General features: G+C 35.5%; 2 protein-coding genes across 2 annotated transcripts in view; both read right to left on the bottom strand.

Moving 5' to 3' along the window:
- Positions 1 to 3652: 3652 nt before the first annotated feature.
- LOC6560536 (myeloid differentiation primary response protein MyD88) lies at positions 3653 to 6627 on the bottom strand. The gene is made up of 5 exons (XM_001986733.2): positions 5275 to 6627; positions 4929 to 5203; positions 4687 to 4855; positions 4419 to 4608; positions 3653 to 4350 (listed from the first exon to the last, which is right to left on the bottom strand). Exons 1-5 carry the CDS (start codon positions 5753 to 5755, stop codon positions 3948 to 3950), a joined length of 1518 nt encoding a protein of 505 aa, XP_001986769.2. The 5' UTR covers positions 5756 to 6627; the 3' UTR covers positions 3653 to 3947.
- A 3673-nt stretch (positions 6628 to 10300) lies between these two features.
- LOC6559171 overlaps positions 10301 to 16253 on the bottom strand; it is a 59708-nt gene continuing 53755 nt past the window's right edge. The window contains exons 7-8 of the mRNA XM_043215591.1: positions 10945 to 11076; positions 10301 to 10341 (exon numbers count right to left, since the gene is read on the bottom strand). Of these exons, the coding sequence (XP_043071526.1) occupies positions 10301 to 10341; positions 10945 to 11076 (173 nt within the window). The remainder of the gene's footprint in view (positions 10342 to 10944; positions 11077 to 16253) is intronic.

Genomic DNA, 16253 nt, shown 5'->3' with positions numbered 1-16253 from the left:
TTGGCATTAATCATACTACATATATGTATATGGAAATGAAACAATGATGATCGTCTGGCTTAATGATGATTACGTAATTAACTGTAGTTATACTTACATTGTAGAAACTAAACCAACAACAACAAAACAAAAAAACCAAAAAGAAAACCAAAAACAAAAAGACAAATGGAATCAACAGACATTTATAGCAATGAACACACATTGCCTTGTGAACACACCCCCCCTCCTTCTTTCTTACCAACCCCATCCCAAACCTTTTGCGTTCCTCTGAGTGATCAGTGATGCGAGGATTGTGTAATTAGAGATTAAATAGTATGTCTAAAAAAAGCCAAATAACATATTAACATATTATACATACAATTGAAACACTGCCAACAACAAGTTAAAAACAATACTCGTAACAAAATTGCATTTGTCATGTTATATATTGTTAAACAATAATGAACAACTTTAATTCAATTCAATTTGTTTGGATCATACATAAATAATTCCTCAAACTATTTGTGACTATGTTTTTGTAAAGTGTTCCACGGTGCGCAACAGCAGAAGGTTCTTAGCAAGAACAACTAAAATAATAATTAAAAACAAAACAAAATATAAGAATACACTAAAATTAAAAAAAAAAACAAAAACAAAACAAAAAACGAAGGTATATCACCTTTAAAATGTTATTGTAAAAAATCAAGCAAAAAATTGTTCAAATATTTCGGAGCTGATTGTAATCGTAACACTTAATAAAGCCAGTTTGTGTGTTGTGGCTATATTTCAAGTGCAGATAAGCGTCAATAATATCTGTGCTCAATTCCCCTCTCCACATTTCAATCAATTATAAAAATAGGTATAGCTTATCGGCTGTCTGAAACCAAAACGAACCAGCTGACATTTTTTGATTGACCCAAAAATATATATGTTTTTTCTTATCACCCTTCTACCATTATCTTACCCATACCTTACCCCTCGGCACACATTTGGACAAAAGAACAGATTTTTGATCTACAGTAAAACATTTTTTAAAAGAGAACATTTGTCCAAGGCACAACAAATAAGAAAGAGTATATTAAAATGAAACGCAAACATAGCATGTATGAAATCAAGTCGATAAATGATTGCAAATGATAATAAATACAAAGAGTTATAAAAGAGAATGGAAACCAAAACGAAAACACATTACAACAATAAGAACAAAGCAAACAAAAAGAACTCACAATTAGTAAACAAAACACACAAGAAAAAAGAAAAAAAAATACGAATTCATTAGCGTTGTTTTAATTTGTTAGTAAGTCAACCAAAAAAGAAGAAAATGATAAACAATGCAACACGTGCAACAAGAATGATATATAATATAAGCCGCAGAGTACAGTGGGAGTCATGATCGGAAAGAAGAAGTCGAGTGCTACAGCAACGGGCACTATTATATATATATATATATATATTTATATATATGTATATAAATATATAAAAAGTAAACAAAATACCTATACATACTCAAAGATACATTGCATTACATTTATAATAAGTGAACTCGCAGTATATAACATACAAATTCAAATTTCCATACCGAATTCTGAATACTGAATACTGACTTCTTCAACTGACTTCCATAATCATAATCATTGTTAACACTTAACTATAAAGAATAGCGCTTTAAAAACGAGACAAGTTTGTAGCCCATTGTTTTTGTTAATATACTGGGAGATATCCGTATCTGTCAGAGTTAAGCCTAAGTTCGATACAGTCTCCCTTTAGCTATGATTTAGCCAATCCGATAGTAAACGAGAAATGGAAAGAATACCCCGACTAAACTTTAAACACGTAACACTCTGTATAAATGCAATCAGTTAGATTTATAAGATAAACGAATGAATATGATGTCAGATCCAAAAACGAAATCAGTTGCATTAGTTAAGCTACAAATCTGATGGCTAAGGAAAGTAAAAGGCGACAGTTAGAATGGATGTAGGAAAGAGTGCGGTTGATAGTTGATATCTCCTCTTTGGATGTGGCATGGGAAGTGGCCAAGGCACACAAAAAAGCAAGATTATACGTTACATTGTTTTAATATTACAAATTACGAATAAATTGATCAATTAACATATATACAAGAAAAGAAAAAAAACATAAAAAAAAAGAAATAAATGACAAAAAAAATAAAATAAAATAAATAAATAAGAAAACCAAATAATGAATTGTTTTTATTAATTTTGTTAAAAATGCGAATAAAACTTAATAAATAAACATAAATATACAAATACACATACAAAATGAAGAAACAGAGTAAAGTAAAAGCAAATACAAAACAAACAAAATTCAATTAAAAAGCAAAAAAAAAACAGTTTAATAAAAGAACAAGCTCAAGTTGTGAGAACAAACAACAAAATTTGTTCAAAAACGTAAATGTAAAACATATAAATAAAACAAATTAACACAAACGAGTAAAAGGAGCTATTAATAATAATAACAACAAAAGAAAAGAAAACACACATAAAGCATGAATAACACATTTAAAACATGCTAAAGTAAATACATAACAAACGAATAAACTAAAACATAAACATTCATAAAAACAAAAATTGGACTAAACTAAACATTCACCATGGGTAAAAAAACAAAAACAAAAACAATAAAAATTCGATTACAACAAGAAACATGAGCAAAAGTAAAAACAAAAAGGTTATTTATGAAGCGATTTAAACAATAAAATGAAAAATAAATACAAAAAAATTTAAACAAAATGAAATAATTAATTACTTTGGGCGAGCGGAAGTGAACTCAAAAGGGATTCACACTGAGATCAAGACCAAGTCGATTATTGCACAAACTGTTTATTTAACAAACAAAACACGTTGGTTGTTTTTATTTTTTTTTTTCATTTTTCATTTTTCATTTTTTGTTTCGGTTAATGGTTAACTATATAAGTATTGAGCTCACAACATGTGTATATGTGTATTCTTATGCATAACATTCGTTATAGGGTTTACTGCCTGATCAGTTGGCACCGCGTCGCATTCACAGAATTGATTAAGTACAGCGCTTGAGCACGCAACTTTTTTAAAGCCACTAAAAGTCATAAGTCACTTAAGTATTGCAAGTGCAATTACGATCGTGACTTATACATATGTATATGTCTGTAAGTATAGTTTTATGTATGTTTGTGTGTGAATTGTTACTCAGTCCCATTCAACGACAATTACAAAAAGTGACGAAAGCTTCAGCTTTATCATTTAACTGTCGCAGCCACACACACACACACATCCATATAGAGAAGTACAGATATACATATACATACATTATTCATCAATGTCGGACCATATCTAACGCGCACAAGTTATTCATCATTTACTAGTCTGGTTTTGACTGGCGAGAAACCGATTACTAGTAGAGAATGCAAACATTATTGTCTGATGGGCGATGAATTGTTTGGTGGATGTGGCTGGAGGGGGTTAGTTGTGAACTGTGGGCTGGGCATTTGTTAAGTTAATTGAATTAAGTAACTCACTTATCAGACGCGTGACTAACAACTAATTGTGTGCTTCGATTAACCTTACAGTTGGCATTTCGTTTGTTTTGTCGCCCATTTTCTTTTCATTTTTTTTCTTTTTAATTCTATATCTTGTATTGTTTAGTGTCTTTGTTTTTGTTTGTTTTGTGTATGTTTATGTATATATGTACGTATATGTTGTCTTTATTCGTTGTCGACTTATATAGATTAACAAGTGCATCTAAATACATTAAGTTAGTTGGCTTGATTAGGTTTTTTAGGCTAACGATTAAAAACGAAATCACTACAAAAATGGAGGGTGGTTGGTGAGGGGGTGACGATATCGCGTCAAACTGGGCGCAAGATAAGGAAATTCACAATTCACAATACACATTTGGCTGCGCGATCTGTATACAGGTCTTAGCTGCCTATTCTTTGATGTTCTTGATGCTGCTGGCAGCGTTGTCTTTCAGCTCGGCGTCTGCAGTTTGGTGCTGCTGCGCGTAAACTTCTTCAGCAGTTTGGAGCTCCACTTGTTCGATCTTTTCTTACTCTCCGAATAGGTGGAGAGATTGGAGTTGCTAGCGGTGAGGGCACTGTTCTGCTCCTGGATATTGATGGCGCTAACCGACTGCGCATGTCTCATCGTTTTGTCTAACCTAACACTTCGTGGCGTCGTACTAAAATTAAATTTGTGCAACAGCTTATCCTTGCGCTTCACCTTCAGTTCGGGCAACGGTTCCGTCGTACTGCCCGACATGGACTTTAGCTTTGTCTCGCTTACATTCCAGTCGGTTGAATCTGGGACGTCAGCGCCGTTGATTAGTATGCGCGGCGTTTCCGGTGGAGCAATTGCTTCTGGTGTTGTGGGTCTGCGGTGAGTATTAAATTAGTATGGCTTTTATTATGATTTTGATTTAAATTTAATTCATGAACTTACGTTATTAGCTGCTGGCTTGTACAGTAAATGGATGAAGTATCAACATCCTGCAGTGATCTGGCCAATTTGTCCCAGAAATTGTAAAGAGTGGAGCTGGCTTCATAGTTCACATGCGTGTAGATGGCCAGCGTTTGGGGTATTACCATATTCTGCTTGTACAATATGGGTATAATTTTGCGAGAGTTGTTTTCTAAATGAATGGATGGGTGGATAGTATTTTAAATATGCATGACAATTCTCTAGTTAGTTAGTCAATTGGAGTACTTACCAATTTGCAGCTTTTGTGTAAAATTCACTAGAAATGTGTTCTCGCGACTTCGGAGAAACTCCTCGGTGAGAACGACTATCAAATGATTGCAGCGTGTGGCCATGAAGTGCGACAGTTCCACGTGTTCAAATGGCACACCCAACAGCAGATCCCGATGCCTCAAGAATAGCTATCAGGGTTTATTACATATATATTTAAATAGAGTTCTTGTGGTTGTTGTTTTTATTTTGGTGAAAAGTTACCTTGAGATTATAGGCCGGAGACTCTAGATTATTCATAATTTTGATGGCATACTCAATGTCCGCCTCCGCATAGAGAACACAGGCATTATAGCGGGGCAAAGGTTGTCCATTTTGCATGCACTTTTCATCATCAAAGCTGAGCAAATTGACATCACGCGCCAAGGTGTTGTTGTTATTGTTCTCCACGCACTTGTCAGTTGGTGGGGGACTGTCGCGCAATTGGGCCAATTGCTCCAGTTTCTGTTGCTTCACATTGTAGCGATCTGTGTCCTTGACTAGATATGTAAATGATTGGAGTTATATGTACTGTTGGAGAGAGAGTTAAGATGATTATGTGTTAACCCACTCAGATTCTCCTGAATATCGTCGCGCACATCCCAGCGATCGATGATGCCCAGAAACTCCTCGAGATGACCCACCTCGGCCGTCTGCGGATTATGCTTGATCCAATTACTGATAACCAGATCCATTGGCATATTGGCACACTCATCGACAAATTCACGCTGACCCGACAGCGACGCAATGCCCCGCCAGTCGCGCTCGTAACCCTCCTCGGAGCGGAGCACCTTCTTGCGATTGAGCATACATGCCAGCTGCCTGCGCGTTTCGCCGCTCAGCTCCGTTAACGGTGTTCGGTTGAAGCCGGTGCTAATGTTGGGCTCGGGCCGCGGTATCACCATTTTCGGATAACGATAACGATCCAGCCGACTGACGTCAGTGGTCGTCGTTGGGCAGGGGGATTGAGAATGAGTACGTGAATATGATGGTGATGGTGATGGTGAATGTGAATAGGAACGCTGCTGATGGCATACAAATTGAGGGCGCATTCGCACTTGCAATTATTTGTTACGACTTTTCACTTGATATTTTTATCAGCGCTCGGCCACACGGGTTATCAGTTGAACAATAAAAAAAAGAGTTGCGCGTGAGTCTGAGTCGTTAATTCTGTGGTTTTTTATTTTTTTACTCAATGTTTACTGATGTTATGCTTTTTGTTGTTTTTTCTGTTGTTGAGTGAGAATTGAATTGTCGCTACGCGTGCGGGTGGCGTGGAGTGAGAAAGGTGGGGAGGTAAGATCTACGGGGCTTTAGCGGGGAGCTGAGCGTCGGAAAACGGCCGTGCGCGAAATGTGCTGAACTGACCTCGAGCACCTCGCGACGCGTCACCGAGCACGACGTCGCTGATGTTGCTGCTGCTATTGTTGTTTATCTGTCTGCTTGTTTTTGATTGTCTCTCTTTTTTCTGTTTTTTTTATGTTTTGTACCGCCTGCGACCCCTGGCCAGGTTTGTTAGTCTGTCTGCGCAGATGATTTTGTTTTTAAATATTTTCATATAACACACATACACATACAAACAGCAGTTGCGTTGACAAACGAAGCGACGCGACGCTGGCGGAGCAGTGAATGTGCCTAAACACAAAAATAAATTTTTTATTGAGAAGAGCGCGACTTGCTTGTTGTTTTGCTGATTCGCTTCTGTTTCTGTTATTTACTGTTACTGGCGGCGGCTGCGACTGCTGCGTTGTCGTTACTCGTTTGTTTATTTAGCTTGTTTGAATTTGACGTTCCAAATGTTTTTAATTTACTCGAGTATTGCAGTTTATTTACTGCCGTTAATTGCTAATTAATTGTGTTCGTTTCCCCATTTTCTGCGCAACAGGCTATTTGCTAGAGTTGTATTGAATCGTTCGGAATAAGTTCGATCGAACGATTCGCTAAACACTTAATGAGCGAACGAAGGCCCTGACCGCCGTTCATCTGGTTCACCTATCTGTTTGCCAACAGAAATGTTACTACCAGCGAGCGCAACATCTGTTAACTGGAAGGCGAGCCATAACATACTTACTACTGATTTACTACATTTAAATTATCTTAATTTATTTGTACTTTAGAGCGCACAATCGAAGACACCAGATATTGAAAACTATCACGCACACTGACTTAAATATTGTAATGTTGCCCATATGCAATGTAAACGGATTTATCATCGATTACCATTCAATAGACAATCGAGTAGGCGCGAACTGTTAAGCACCCATTTTGGTAATCGCAGAGGCAATTCCTCTTAAGTGAGGAGTAAAACTGTTAATGGTGGAGTTCGCTGTTAGATGTAACATACTTAACTAGGTGGCACCGCCCAGCTTGGCGACGATTTTGAAACCATAGAAAACCTATCTGTAGATAAGCTTTCACAATAAAAACAGTAATATTATTAATATTAAGAAAACAAATAATTGCATCTGCCTAAGGTCAAAATGTTTTTCTGAAAGATAATGTACTTTATGAAATGAAAATGCATTGCTTCCATTTAAAAACTCTGTTTATTTTCATTGGTTTTTCACTTTTCTTCAAGTTGCTTTTATTTTTTGTTTCGCATTTCAATACCTTTCAGTGACAAATACTGGTATACTAAACAGGTGACAGAATTTGATTTTCATTTTGTTTATTATTTAAATTTAATTTAGTTTTATTTCTTGTTAGTTGAATTCAACATTTATTGTTTGATGAATATAACGCTGAATGCGTTCAAATGTTGGAATTTCACTTTGAATTACATTTTGATTTCGAGCAACAATTAACAGTTAAGTTTTGCATTCTCGCACACTTTTAGGGTGTTAAGTTTTATTTGATTTTCATTTTATGTACGCACAGTATGAACTAATTTACTGCAATTGTAAACTTTTGATTTACATACGCATCAAGCATTTCATTAATCTTTTATTATACTTAAATTTTGGTATTTACATTTTGCCGCAATTCGCTTTTTGTGTGTACTTTGTAAATAATTGCTCAAACTGGAGATTGCGCATCAGAGATTCTCCTTCTTCACTTGCCAAGCTAAGCTGAGCTGAGCTGAGCTGTAAAATATGGGAAAAGAACATTCGGATCCTACAATTCTGAGCTGATTTCTGAATTCTGATTTCAATATTAATGCTTACAAAGTAGTTTATTATTCGAATGTCTGTGTTTTTGGTTTCACTTGTATTGTATTGTATTGTATAATAATTCAGCTTACATTTTATACACTTAGCATTTAAGTGCTATTAAGTTTTCATCATCATCTTCAATCATCAACTAAATTAATTACGCTCATTGTATTTGTATGTATATATTATAGTTATATGTTCAATTTACTAATGTTAAATGCAATTACAAAGTACTTTGTTTTTGCGAAATTCCATTTCATTTGATTTTATATTATGCATACTTCTGCTTTGCCTTGAGCCTTATACAGTTCGTCCCTTCTCATGTGTGGGAATTTTGAAAGATGTTGTGTGTGTGCGTGCGTGTACGTGTGTGTGAATATGCATGCTTACTTTCAGCTTTAGGGTGTGTGTTAATATGTGTGTGCTTATGCATTTATGGATTTTGCAATGCACCTGTCAAAAATGCAAATTTTACATATGTATGTGTGTGTGTGCTGCAGTTAACTGAGTGTGTGTGCAGATGTGTGTGATGTGCGCGTGTGTGTGTGTGTCTGTTATTCACTATCATTTTTGATGTACTCGTATCGCATTTAACTTTAGTTTCTTTGCTTATTTATTTCTTTGTTTATTTCGATTTTCAAAATTTATTTAATTTAAAGCTTTTCATTTACTGTTTTTTTTTTCATCTATGAACTTCGTATTCCAAAAAATGAGTTGGTTTTTGATTTTATTTAATAGTTACTAGCAGTTAACGTTATTGACATCGATTTAGTTTGTTTTGTTTATCTCAAACTAATTAAATTTGCAACTCGAATAGCTTAACCCCGAGTTGCTTTAGATATACACAATTATTATTATTTTTTATTATATATATGTATATGTAATATTTTCATTTTGTTATAATTCTCACTTTCGATTAGGCACAATCTTACACAAAAATTCGGGCTGTTTTTTTTTTAAATTTCTTTTTCTTAGTTTTACCATTGACGACCTCCAACGTTTAGTATTTAGCAATTATCAATTGCGCTTGTAATAAGTACTTTTTTCTATTTTCCATTTCCCTTGTATCCAATTCTTAAGCTGGCTGAAAGATAAACACAATTGTTGACTGCATGCTGTGCCTGAAAATTGAGCTTTTCATTGCTTTTGCGGCTGAAACCGATAGAATATACATATGTATGCTTCAAGCTAAATTTACTTTAAATTAGCAACAGAGTAGACACATACACACACACACACACACACACACACACATACACATACAATTACATACACAAAAAACGTATACTTACTCTCACATACACACACACATACATTATAAAATTAACACACTCAATTGAAGCTGCTTTTGATTTGCATAGCTGAGACCGAATTTCAAATGATATACACAATTTGTATGTATATATATGTATACTTTCAATGATTAACAAAAATACATATATATACATATATATATGTATGTATAATTGTATTGTAGCTTGTACTAAAGTACAGTTATAGTACACATTTATCGTAGTCGCATTTACATTTACAATTGCACAAATTGAACAGTTTCGCGTGAAATTTTGGGATTTGATTTGTAATTGTAACTTATTGTTTAGCTATATTTAAAATTATATTTAAATTTAAATGTAATTCGACAACAAGCTCGTTTTGCACTTAAGTAACGTTTAATTATTTTTCATTTTGTTATTGTTAATGTTAATTGTCTAGTGTCTAGTTTATTTACTATTTGCTATACAACAATTATTTTTATGGCTCATCTCTTTAGCTTTCTCTAACACATTTTTTTGGCACACGAAAACAAGGTGAGAATAAATCTAGTTAATGAATTTGTTATTATTATTACAGATTATGCAATTATTATTGGTTTTGTTATTATATAATATGAAAATTGTGTTCCATTTGTTTTTGTTTTTATTTTTTTTTTAGTTTTCCTAGTTACCATTTACTTAAGAGATACAAAAACTTTTGCTGCTTTTAACGTTTTCACTTACGAATACTTTCAGTTAACAACTTTGTTTCAGATATACATAACTATTGACCAACTATTTTTTTTTTTTTTTTTTTTTTGTTTTGTTTCGTTTCGTTTCTTTGCCAAACACGCTACGCACAAGCCAAGGGAGGGGAGCCTCCTGTGGAGGCAGTGGAAGTGGGTTTGTTTATCAGAATTGTGCTGAAAGTAAAGTTGAGTTTATTGAGATAATAAAGTAAATTAAAAGTGAAGTGAAACCAATGAGCAAACTCTGACTGAACTAGCGAAACCTTTGTTTATCATTAGTTTTTAATACTCTGCAACCAGAGGGACGAGTGGGTAGATTCATTTAATAGATACTTAAGAACTTAACTTAACCTTCTTGGTATAACAAAGCTAACATATTTAGAGCTATAAAATTGTATATTTTGTGTCTTCTTCCAGTTCTTTAACTGGCCACAGAGTATCTTTTAGTCGTAGCCCAACAGCTGCAACTTTCTTAATGGCTTTTCTTTAAAGTGTAAATTATATTTAATACTGATTAATAAGAGCTTGATAAGTAGCGCGTTGACAACACCAACGATGGCTACGTCCTTTTTGTATTGTTTTGTTTTGTTTTGTTTTTTGTTTTGGGACGCAGAAACAGATCGTAACACGTAAATTACATTTAGCATACATGACAATAAATACATTTACAATGCATTCGAACCAACTTTATAAATAACATATTTAGCCCAACAACTGAGGCTTAAACTGGATCACTTTTGATTTGTTACTTTGATTTAGTGTTTTACTTTGGTTTTTATACAACTTGACTAACAATCTGTTAAATACTTGTATTGTGTTTGTTTCTTATCGCTCATATATCTAACAAGTTAATTTTTGATTTTGTTTTAGATTTTTGTTTGGTTGCTTAGTTAGTTAAATCTTCCTGTTTAAATTGTAGTTGTAACAAAGTGTTTTTAATTTGTGCGCATAACTTTTGCAAGTAGGGTATTAGCAAGTAGTGACGACATTTCCTCATTTGAGATACGTTATGGAATCTGCGGCGCTGCAAGCTGCTGCTGCTGCTGCAGCTGCTGTTGTTGCTGCTATGCGTGTTGCTGATGCTGCTGCTGTTGGTGCTGCTGCTGCTGTGCCTGATACAGCAACTGTTGCTGGCGCTGCAGATTGAGTTCCGTTAGATTCTTCATCATCAGCGTGCGTTCCAAATTCTCACGCATGCTGCGCTCGTTCTCCTGACGCACTGACATTGGGAACAGACAGTAAAATAAACAAATTTATTAATATTAGATATGCAGAAGAATTGGTTGAGATTTTAATAAATATAGTTAATATCGTAATAGCTCTAATGGAACAAGTTTTATTATCTTTTTATCACTTCTTTTGTTGCATTTCGTTTAAACTGCAGTTGAAGTAAATGCCTGTTGATGAATTCTTGAATAAAACTTTCATCAATCCAGACTATTTACTTTAAGCACAGTTCAACAGATAGATATATATATATATATATATATGGGTATATATGTTTTATCTCGCGCACAGTTCATATTTCTTTGGGCCATGCCTCGGCGCTTTTGGCCATGATTGCGCGATGCTTTTGTGCATTTTATAGCAGTTTTAATTAAGGCCAAACAAATTGACACGTACCGAATCGAGGGGCGTGGCAAGTGCCATATTGCTTTTACCTCAGCTGGTCTGAAGTGTCAAAATTTGTTTGCCAATCAATCACATGTGGGCAGGCAGAAAGTTGTAGCCAGCGTCTGGTCTGTGGTCTGATTGTGAATTTGTGTCTGCGATATGTTCTGTTGCTCTTTTTTTTTTTGCGAACCTGACAAAGATTTCACACAACATTGTAACACAGCAGCAGCTGTAAGTGAGTGGCACGCTGAAAGTTTTCTACTTTGGTCGGCAACTCTGCATGCGCTACAGCTGCAGGTTCAACTTATAAAATAGCCATTGGCCGGCAATTTGCACGTTGCACGTTGCCAGTGGCCGTTTGCACATTGCACAATTTGTGCGCCGTTGAAATTTAATTAAAAAATACTTGCCCTAAATAGCAGACACACATACACACACATGATGCTTACCAAATTATTCGAATAATTTGCGAAAGCCTTTATTAAATTGTAAAATTAGTTTGTCTTTTATTGACTGCAGCAAAGTGGGTTTTACAATTAAAAGCTCGACTATTCAAATGTGCTGCAATAAATAAAATTTGCATAGCTATAATAAACAAACTCAAATTCAAGTTTGAAATAACAAACACTGAAGTTGATTTATACATTTATTTGCGGCATAGAAGACTTTTTGTATTCGCTGCTAAAATTTGCACCTCACTTAACAAAATAATTAGAAGAAAAAACAATCTTGAAAAATATATAACTGATTCATTTAATTTATTTCAACTTTTAATGTATGCAGTAAAATTTGGAATAGTTGTGTCTAATGTCCTTATCATAAGGATAACTATAGCTTTTAGCAACATTAAGCAAATAAATTAATAATGACAGTTGAAAGGGTAAGGGAGAGAACAAGAGTCCATACAATTAACAAGAAAATACAAATTCAATTGATAACAAATCAATGAGGTTTTGTGGTATTAGTATAAATATTGACTGCGTTACTGCTGCCCGCAAATAATATGCCTTGCGCTGGGTCAGACTATGCGCAGGGTATTAAAATAGCAAATTAAATTATGTAAACGATCAGAGGAATGCGGCTTTAAAATTTCCACCGATGCTGGTAAATGCAGCAATGTGCAAATAAAATAAGGCAAACGCAGGGCGCTTGTGTCGCCGACAACAAAACAGACAATCAGCTCGAAACTCAAACTCACGAGTCCTTAGCGGACAATGTGGTTGGTGGCCGCAATTGTTGTTCTGTTTCGGCAGGCACTGTCCTGCTGCAGGTGCCTTTCGCAAACGCTTTGAGCCGTAGACGCAACAACGTGTTAATGACGACAAGGGCGCAGAGGCAGGGGTCGAGGGTAGTCACACGAGTGACGATGAGGTTGGCTGCCATTATTCACTTGTGCAAGTGTGGCACAGCTACCAAGTATAATGGAGCCCCCATTCCCTTGCCTCGATGTGTGTGTATGAGAGAGTGTGGCTATTTGAGACCAATTAACATAGAACTTTCCCACTGGTAAACAAGTTAAATTGTTAACAGCCATTATGGGCGCTCATAAATGCCGCCGTGTAACTTTCTCTGCCTTTGTGTACGTGTAGGTGTGTGTGGATATGTGTGTGTGTGAGCCAGGTGTGCGTGTGCTTGTACTTGTGTGTGGGTGCAAGTGGCTGCCGTGTGTATTTCCTGCTTTGTGTCTTTCATGTTGTTTAATTATAAATGCGATGTTGAAAGCCACACAGCGCAGCTTGTGCCTCGCTTTCCTCTTTCACCCGATCCCCGGTCATCTGGCCACCACAAGAGTGACAGAGGCAGAGAGAGTGAGGGGGAGGGAGAGAGAGATAGATGCCACGTACCCAGCTGGCCGAGTAGCTGCATGATGTGATGTGCCATGACGGATGAAGACCGACGACTATATAACTACATCTAATTAGTTTCCTGCCTCCAAATGGGTGGTTGGGTGATTGGAGTCAAGGTGGGGCTAAAAAGCCAGACCAGTTATTGTTCTTGTTTCAGTTGTTATTTCACTTAATTTGAAATTATTGATGCAATTTTGGGGTTTCCCTTTTGTTTGCTCCAAGGAGAGCAGCTCGGCAATTTGTTTGTATATATAAATGTATATATAAATGTTAAAATTTAATTATGCCCATCTGACTGGCAATTATAATCTCCAACTCTCGGCAAAAATAAAATGAATTGAAACATATTTCTAATTTCTATGCACTTCTTTGGTACTTTTTAGAAATCTATGATAAATGGACATATTTGAATTGGGTGTTCACTGTTGTCGCTATCGCTTCTTAGAAAATTGAACAAAACCCACTTAAACCACATATTTAGGGGACGTCATTAATCATACTCATATTTTCGAATTTCGATTGTTTCACTGATAATTTGAGCTTTTTACTCTGTATGATGTTCACTGAATCTGACATAATTTCTGCCATTTACCGGAATTAAATGAAGTCTGCCTGGTTTGTATTTCATTTTGATGATGAACGTAGTCGAAAGTATAATTGTAATTGCAAATTATAAATTGGTAATCTGAGCGCAAGCATTTAATCGAATTTAAATATTTATTTAGGAGAATGCTTCGTGTTTGTTTTTAAATTTGTATTGCTCTTTAAATTACCAATTAAAGTATTGTATAACATATTTATTATTATGCTTGTTGTTTTCTGATATGCAATTTAAAGACTTAAAACGATTTAAAATTAGACCAGCTGGAACTGCTTCTCTCCTGTTCGACAAGGAATAGGGTATTTAGCATTCGGTACTACTGAAAAAGCTGTTCTTGTTTTGCTATTTGTGATTTCATTTTAATTTTTGGATGCCTATTATGCTGGAATAAAAATGAAAGAATAGACATATCTTTGACATTCTTATCAGACTCATGCATGACGCTGTCAATTTGCCGTTGATGTGGGCAATGCTGGGAGGGGAAAGCGGTGGGGGGGGGGGAAGGTGGATAGAGGATGTTTTTGGTCGCGTGGGCATTTGCTGACGCCGAGTGGCGCTCACAGGACATTGACAAGGACGTGAAGCCTACTGAGCGGGCAATGTCACCAGCACACGAGCCACATTGCCAACTAACTGTAAACAATTGTTGATACTCCTCGTTGTTAGTGTTGTTGCTGCTGTTGCTGCTGCTGTTGCTGGTGCACTCACTCACGCGCACATGGCAAAGTAACCTAGTTTCATGTCGTAAAACGCAAAATTACGCCTGAGTGTGTGTGTGTGTAAATAAGCGTGCATATATTTGGGCACACATATTAAAGGGATGCCAGTCGTAATGATGACACACACACACACACACTAACACGAACCCATCCACACAAGTACGCACACAGACAAACTGTTAGTGAAAGTATAAAAAGTGAGCATGATAACAAAAAGGTCCTTGCAGACGCAGCCCCAGTGACGGTCATTCAGTCATTCAGTCAGTGAGTCAGTCAGTCGGTGCCTCAGCACATTGTCATTGTCTTTGCTTAGCTAAACAACACACACGCACATACAGCAGACAACACACTCTCTCTCTCACACACACACACACACACACACACACACACAAATTCAAGCACACACATGGTGCTGATTAGTTTGGTTTGGCTTTGGTGAAGAGCGGCTGCGGCTGCCTTTTAGTTATTGTTGTTGTTGTTGTTGTTGGTATTTGCTGCAGTCAGAGCCACAATCATTAAAGTCGAGGTAAGTATCATTTTTTATATCCAACGAATGTGTGTTTGTGTGTGTTTTGTTGTTGTTGTGGTTGTTGCTGGTGGTGTTTGCAAGTCAGTCAGTCGCTTAGTCATTGAGTCAGTTATGTAATGCTCGAGATTTGCTGAGCTTTTGCCAGCTCAATTTTCGTAAGTCAGCATCTGGCTGCTGTTCATTGGGGAGTACGTAACGTATTTATATGGGCTTATGGGCTATTTGGGGCACAGGCCCAACTGACTGGACCTTAGTCCAGTGGATGTGTTTGCATATGTGAAATCGAAATCAAAGGTCAGGATGCAATTTGGACTCGTATAATGACTGTACGTAAAAGAAATAAATATAAATTGTAACGTATAAATGTATAAAGCATTCTTCAAATCATATTTTATCATTTCTTTCGAGGACAGTAATTTATATAAGGGTTCTATAAAATCAACGAAAGGTTGCAGAAAATTTATGAAATTTTCATAGCAAATATTTTAAATAGGGTAAAAACAGCATGACTCGCTTTGTTGTCGTAAAATATTTTGTTATGTGAATTTATTATATTATTAAATATATCAATTTGTATCAAAAAATATGCTCGCATTGCATACTTTAATCAAATACCATTTTTAAAACATATTCAAACCAGATACCACAATATATTAAATGCCCATCAAATTGTATTATTTGTCGCATAATTCACAGAGGCCACAAGTAAATACATAGTATTTATTTGCTCAAGTTGGCTTATTCATAAATCATGCCATGATTTTGATTCAAAGGTGAAAAAGTTGAAATTTTTTATTGACTTTTGTCACTGGTTCTCGTGGCAAACAAATAGAAAATATTTTGTGCAAAAGAAACCATTGAAAATTTGAGAAAAATACTTTTAGTTCACAAAAAATTTACAAATAGTTGTGAAAAACACGCGTTTGTAAATAAATAAATCATTTTTGGTAATATTTTTTTCCATTTACTTCTGTTAACTAATTTAAATTTCACTGTCAATTGGTTATTCATCCACTTCACAAATAGTTTTCGATAAGTACACTTTTCACTTGTATTCCAATTTGATTGTCAACTAGTTGCCATTTT

Source organism: Drosophila grimshawi, unplaced genomic scaffold (assembly GCF_018153295.1).
Source record: "Drosophila grimshawi isolate 15287-2541.00 unplaced genomic scaffold, ASM1815329v1 contig_1367, whole genome shotgun sequence".
Lineage (NCBI taxonomy): Eukaryota > Metazoa > Arthropoda > Insecta > Diptera > Drosophilidae > Drosophila > Drosophila grimshawi.
Note: the sequence above shows the minus strand (reverse complement) of the source record. Positions and strands in the feature narration are given on the sequence as shown.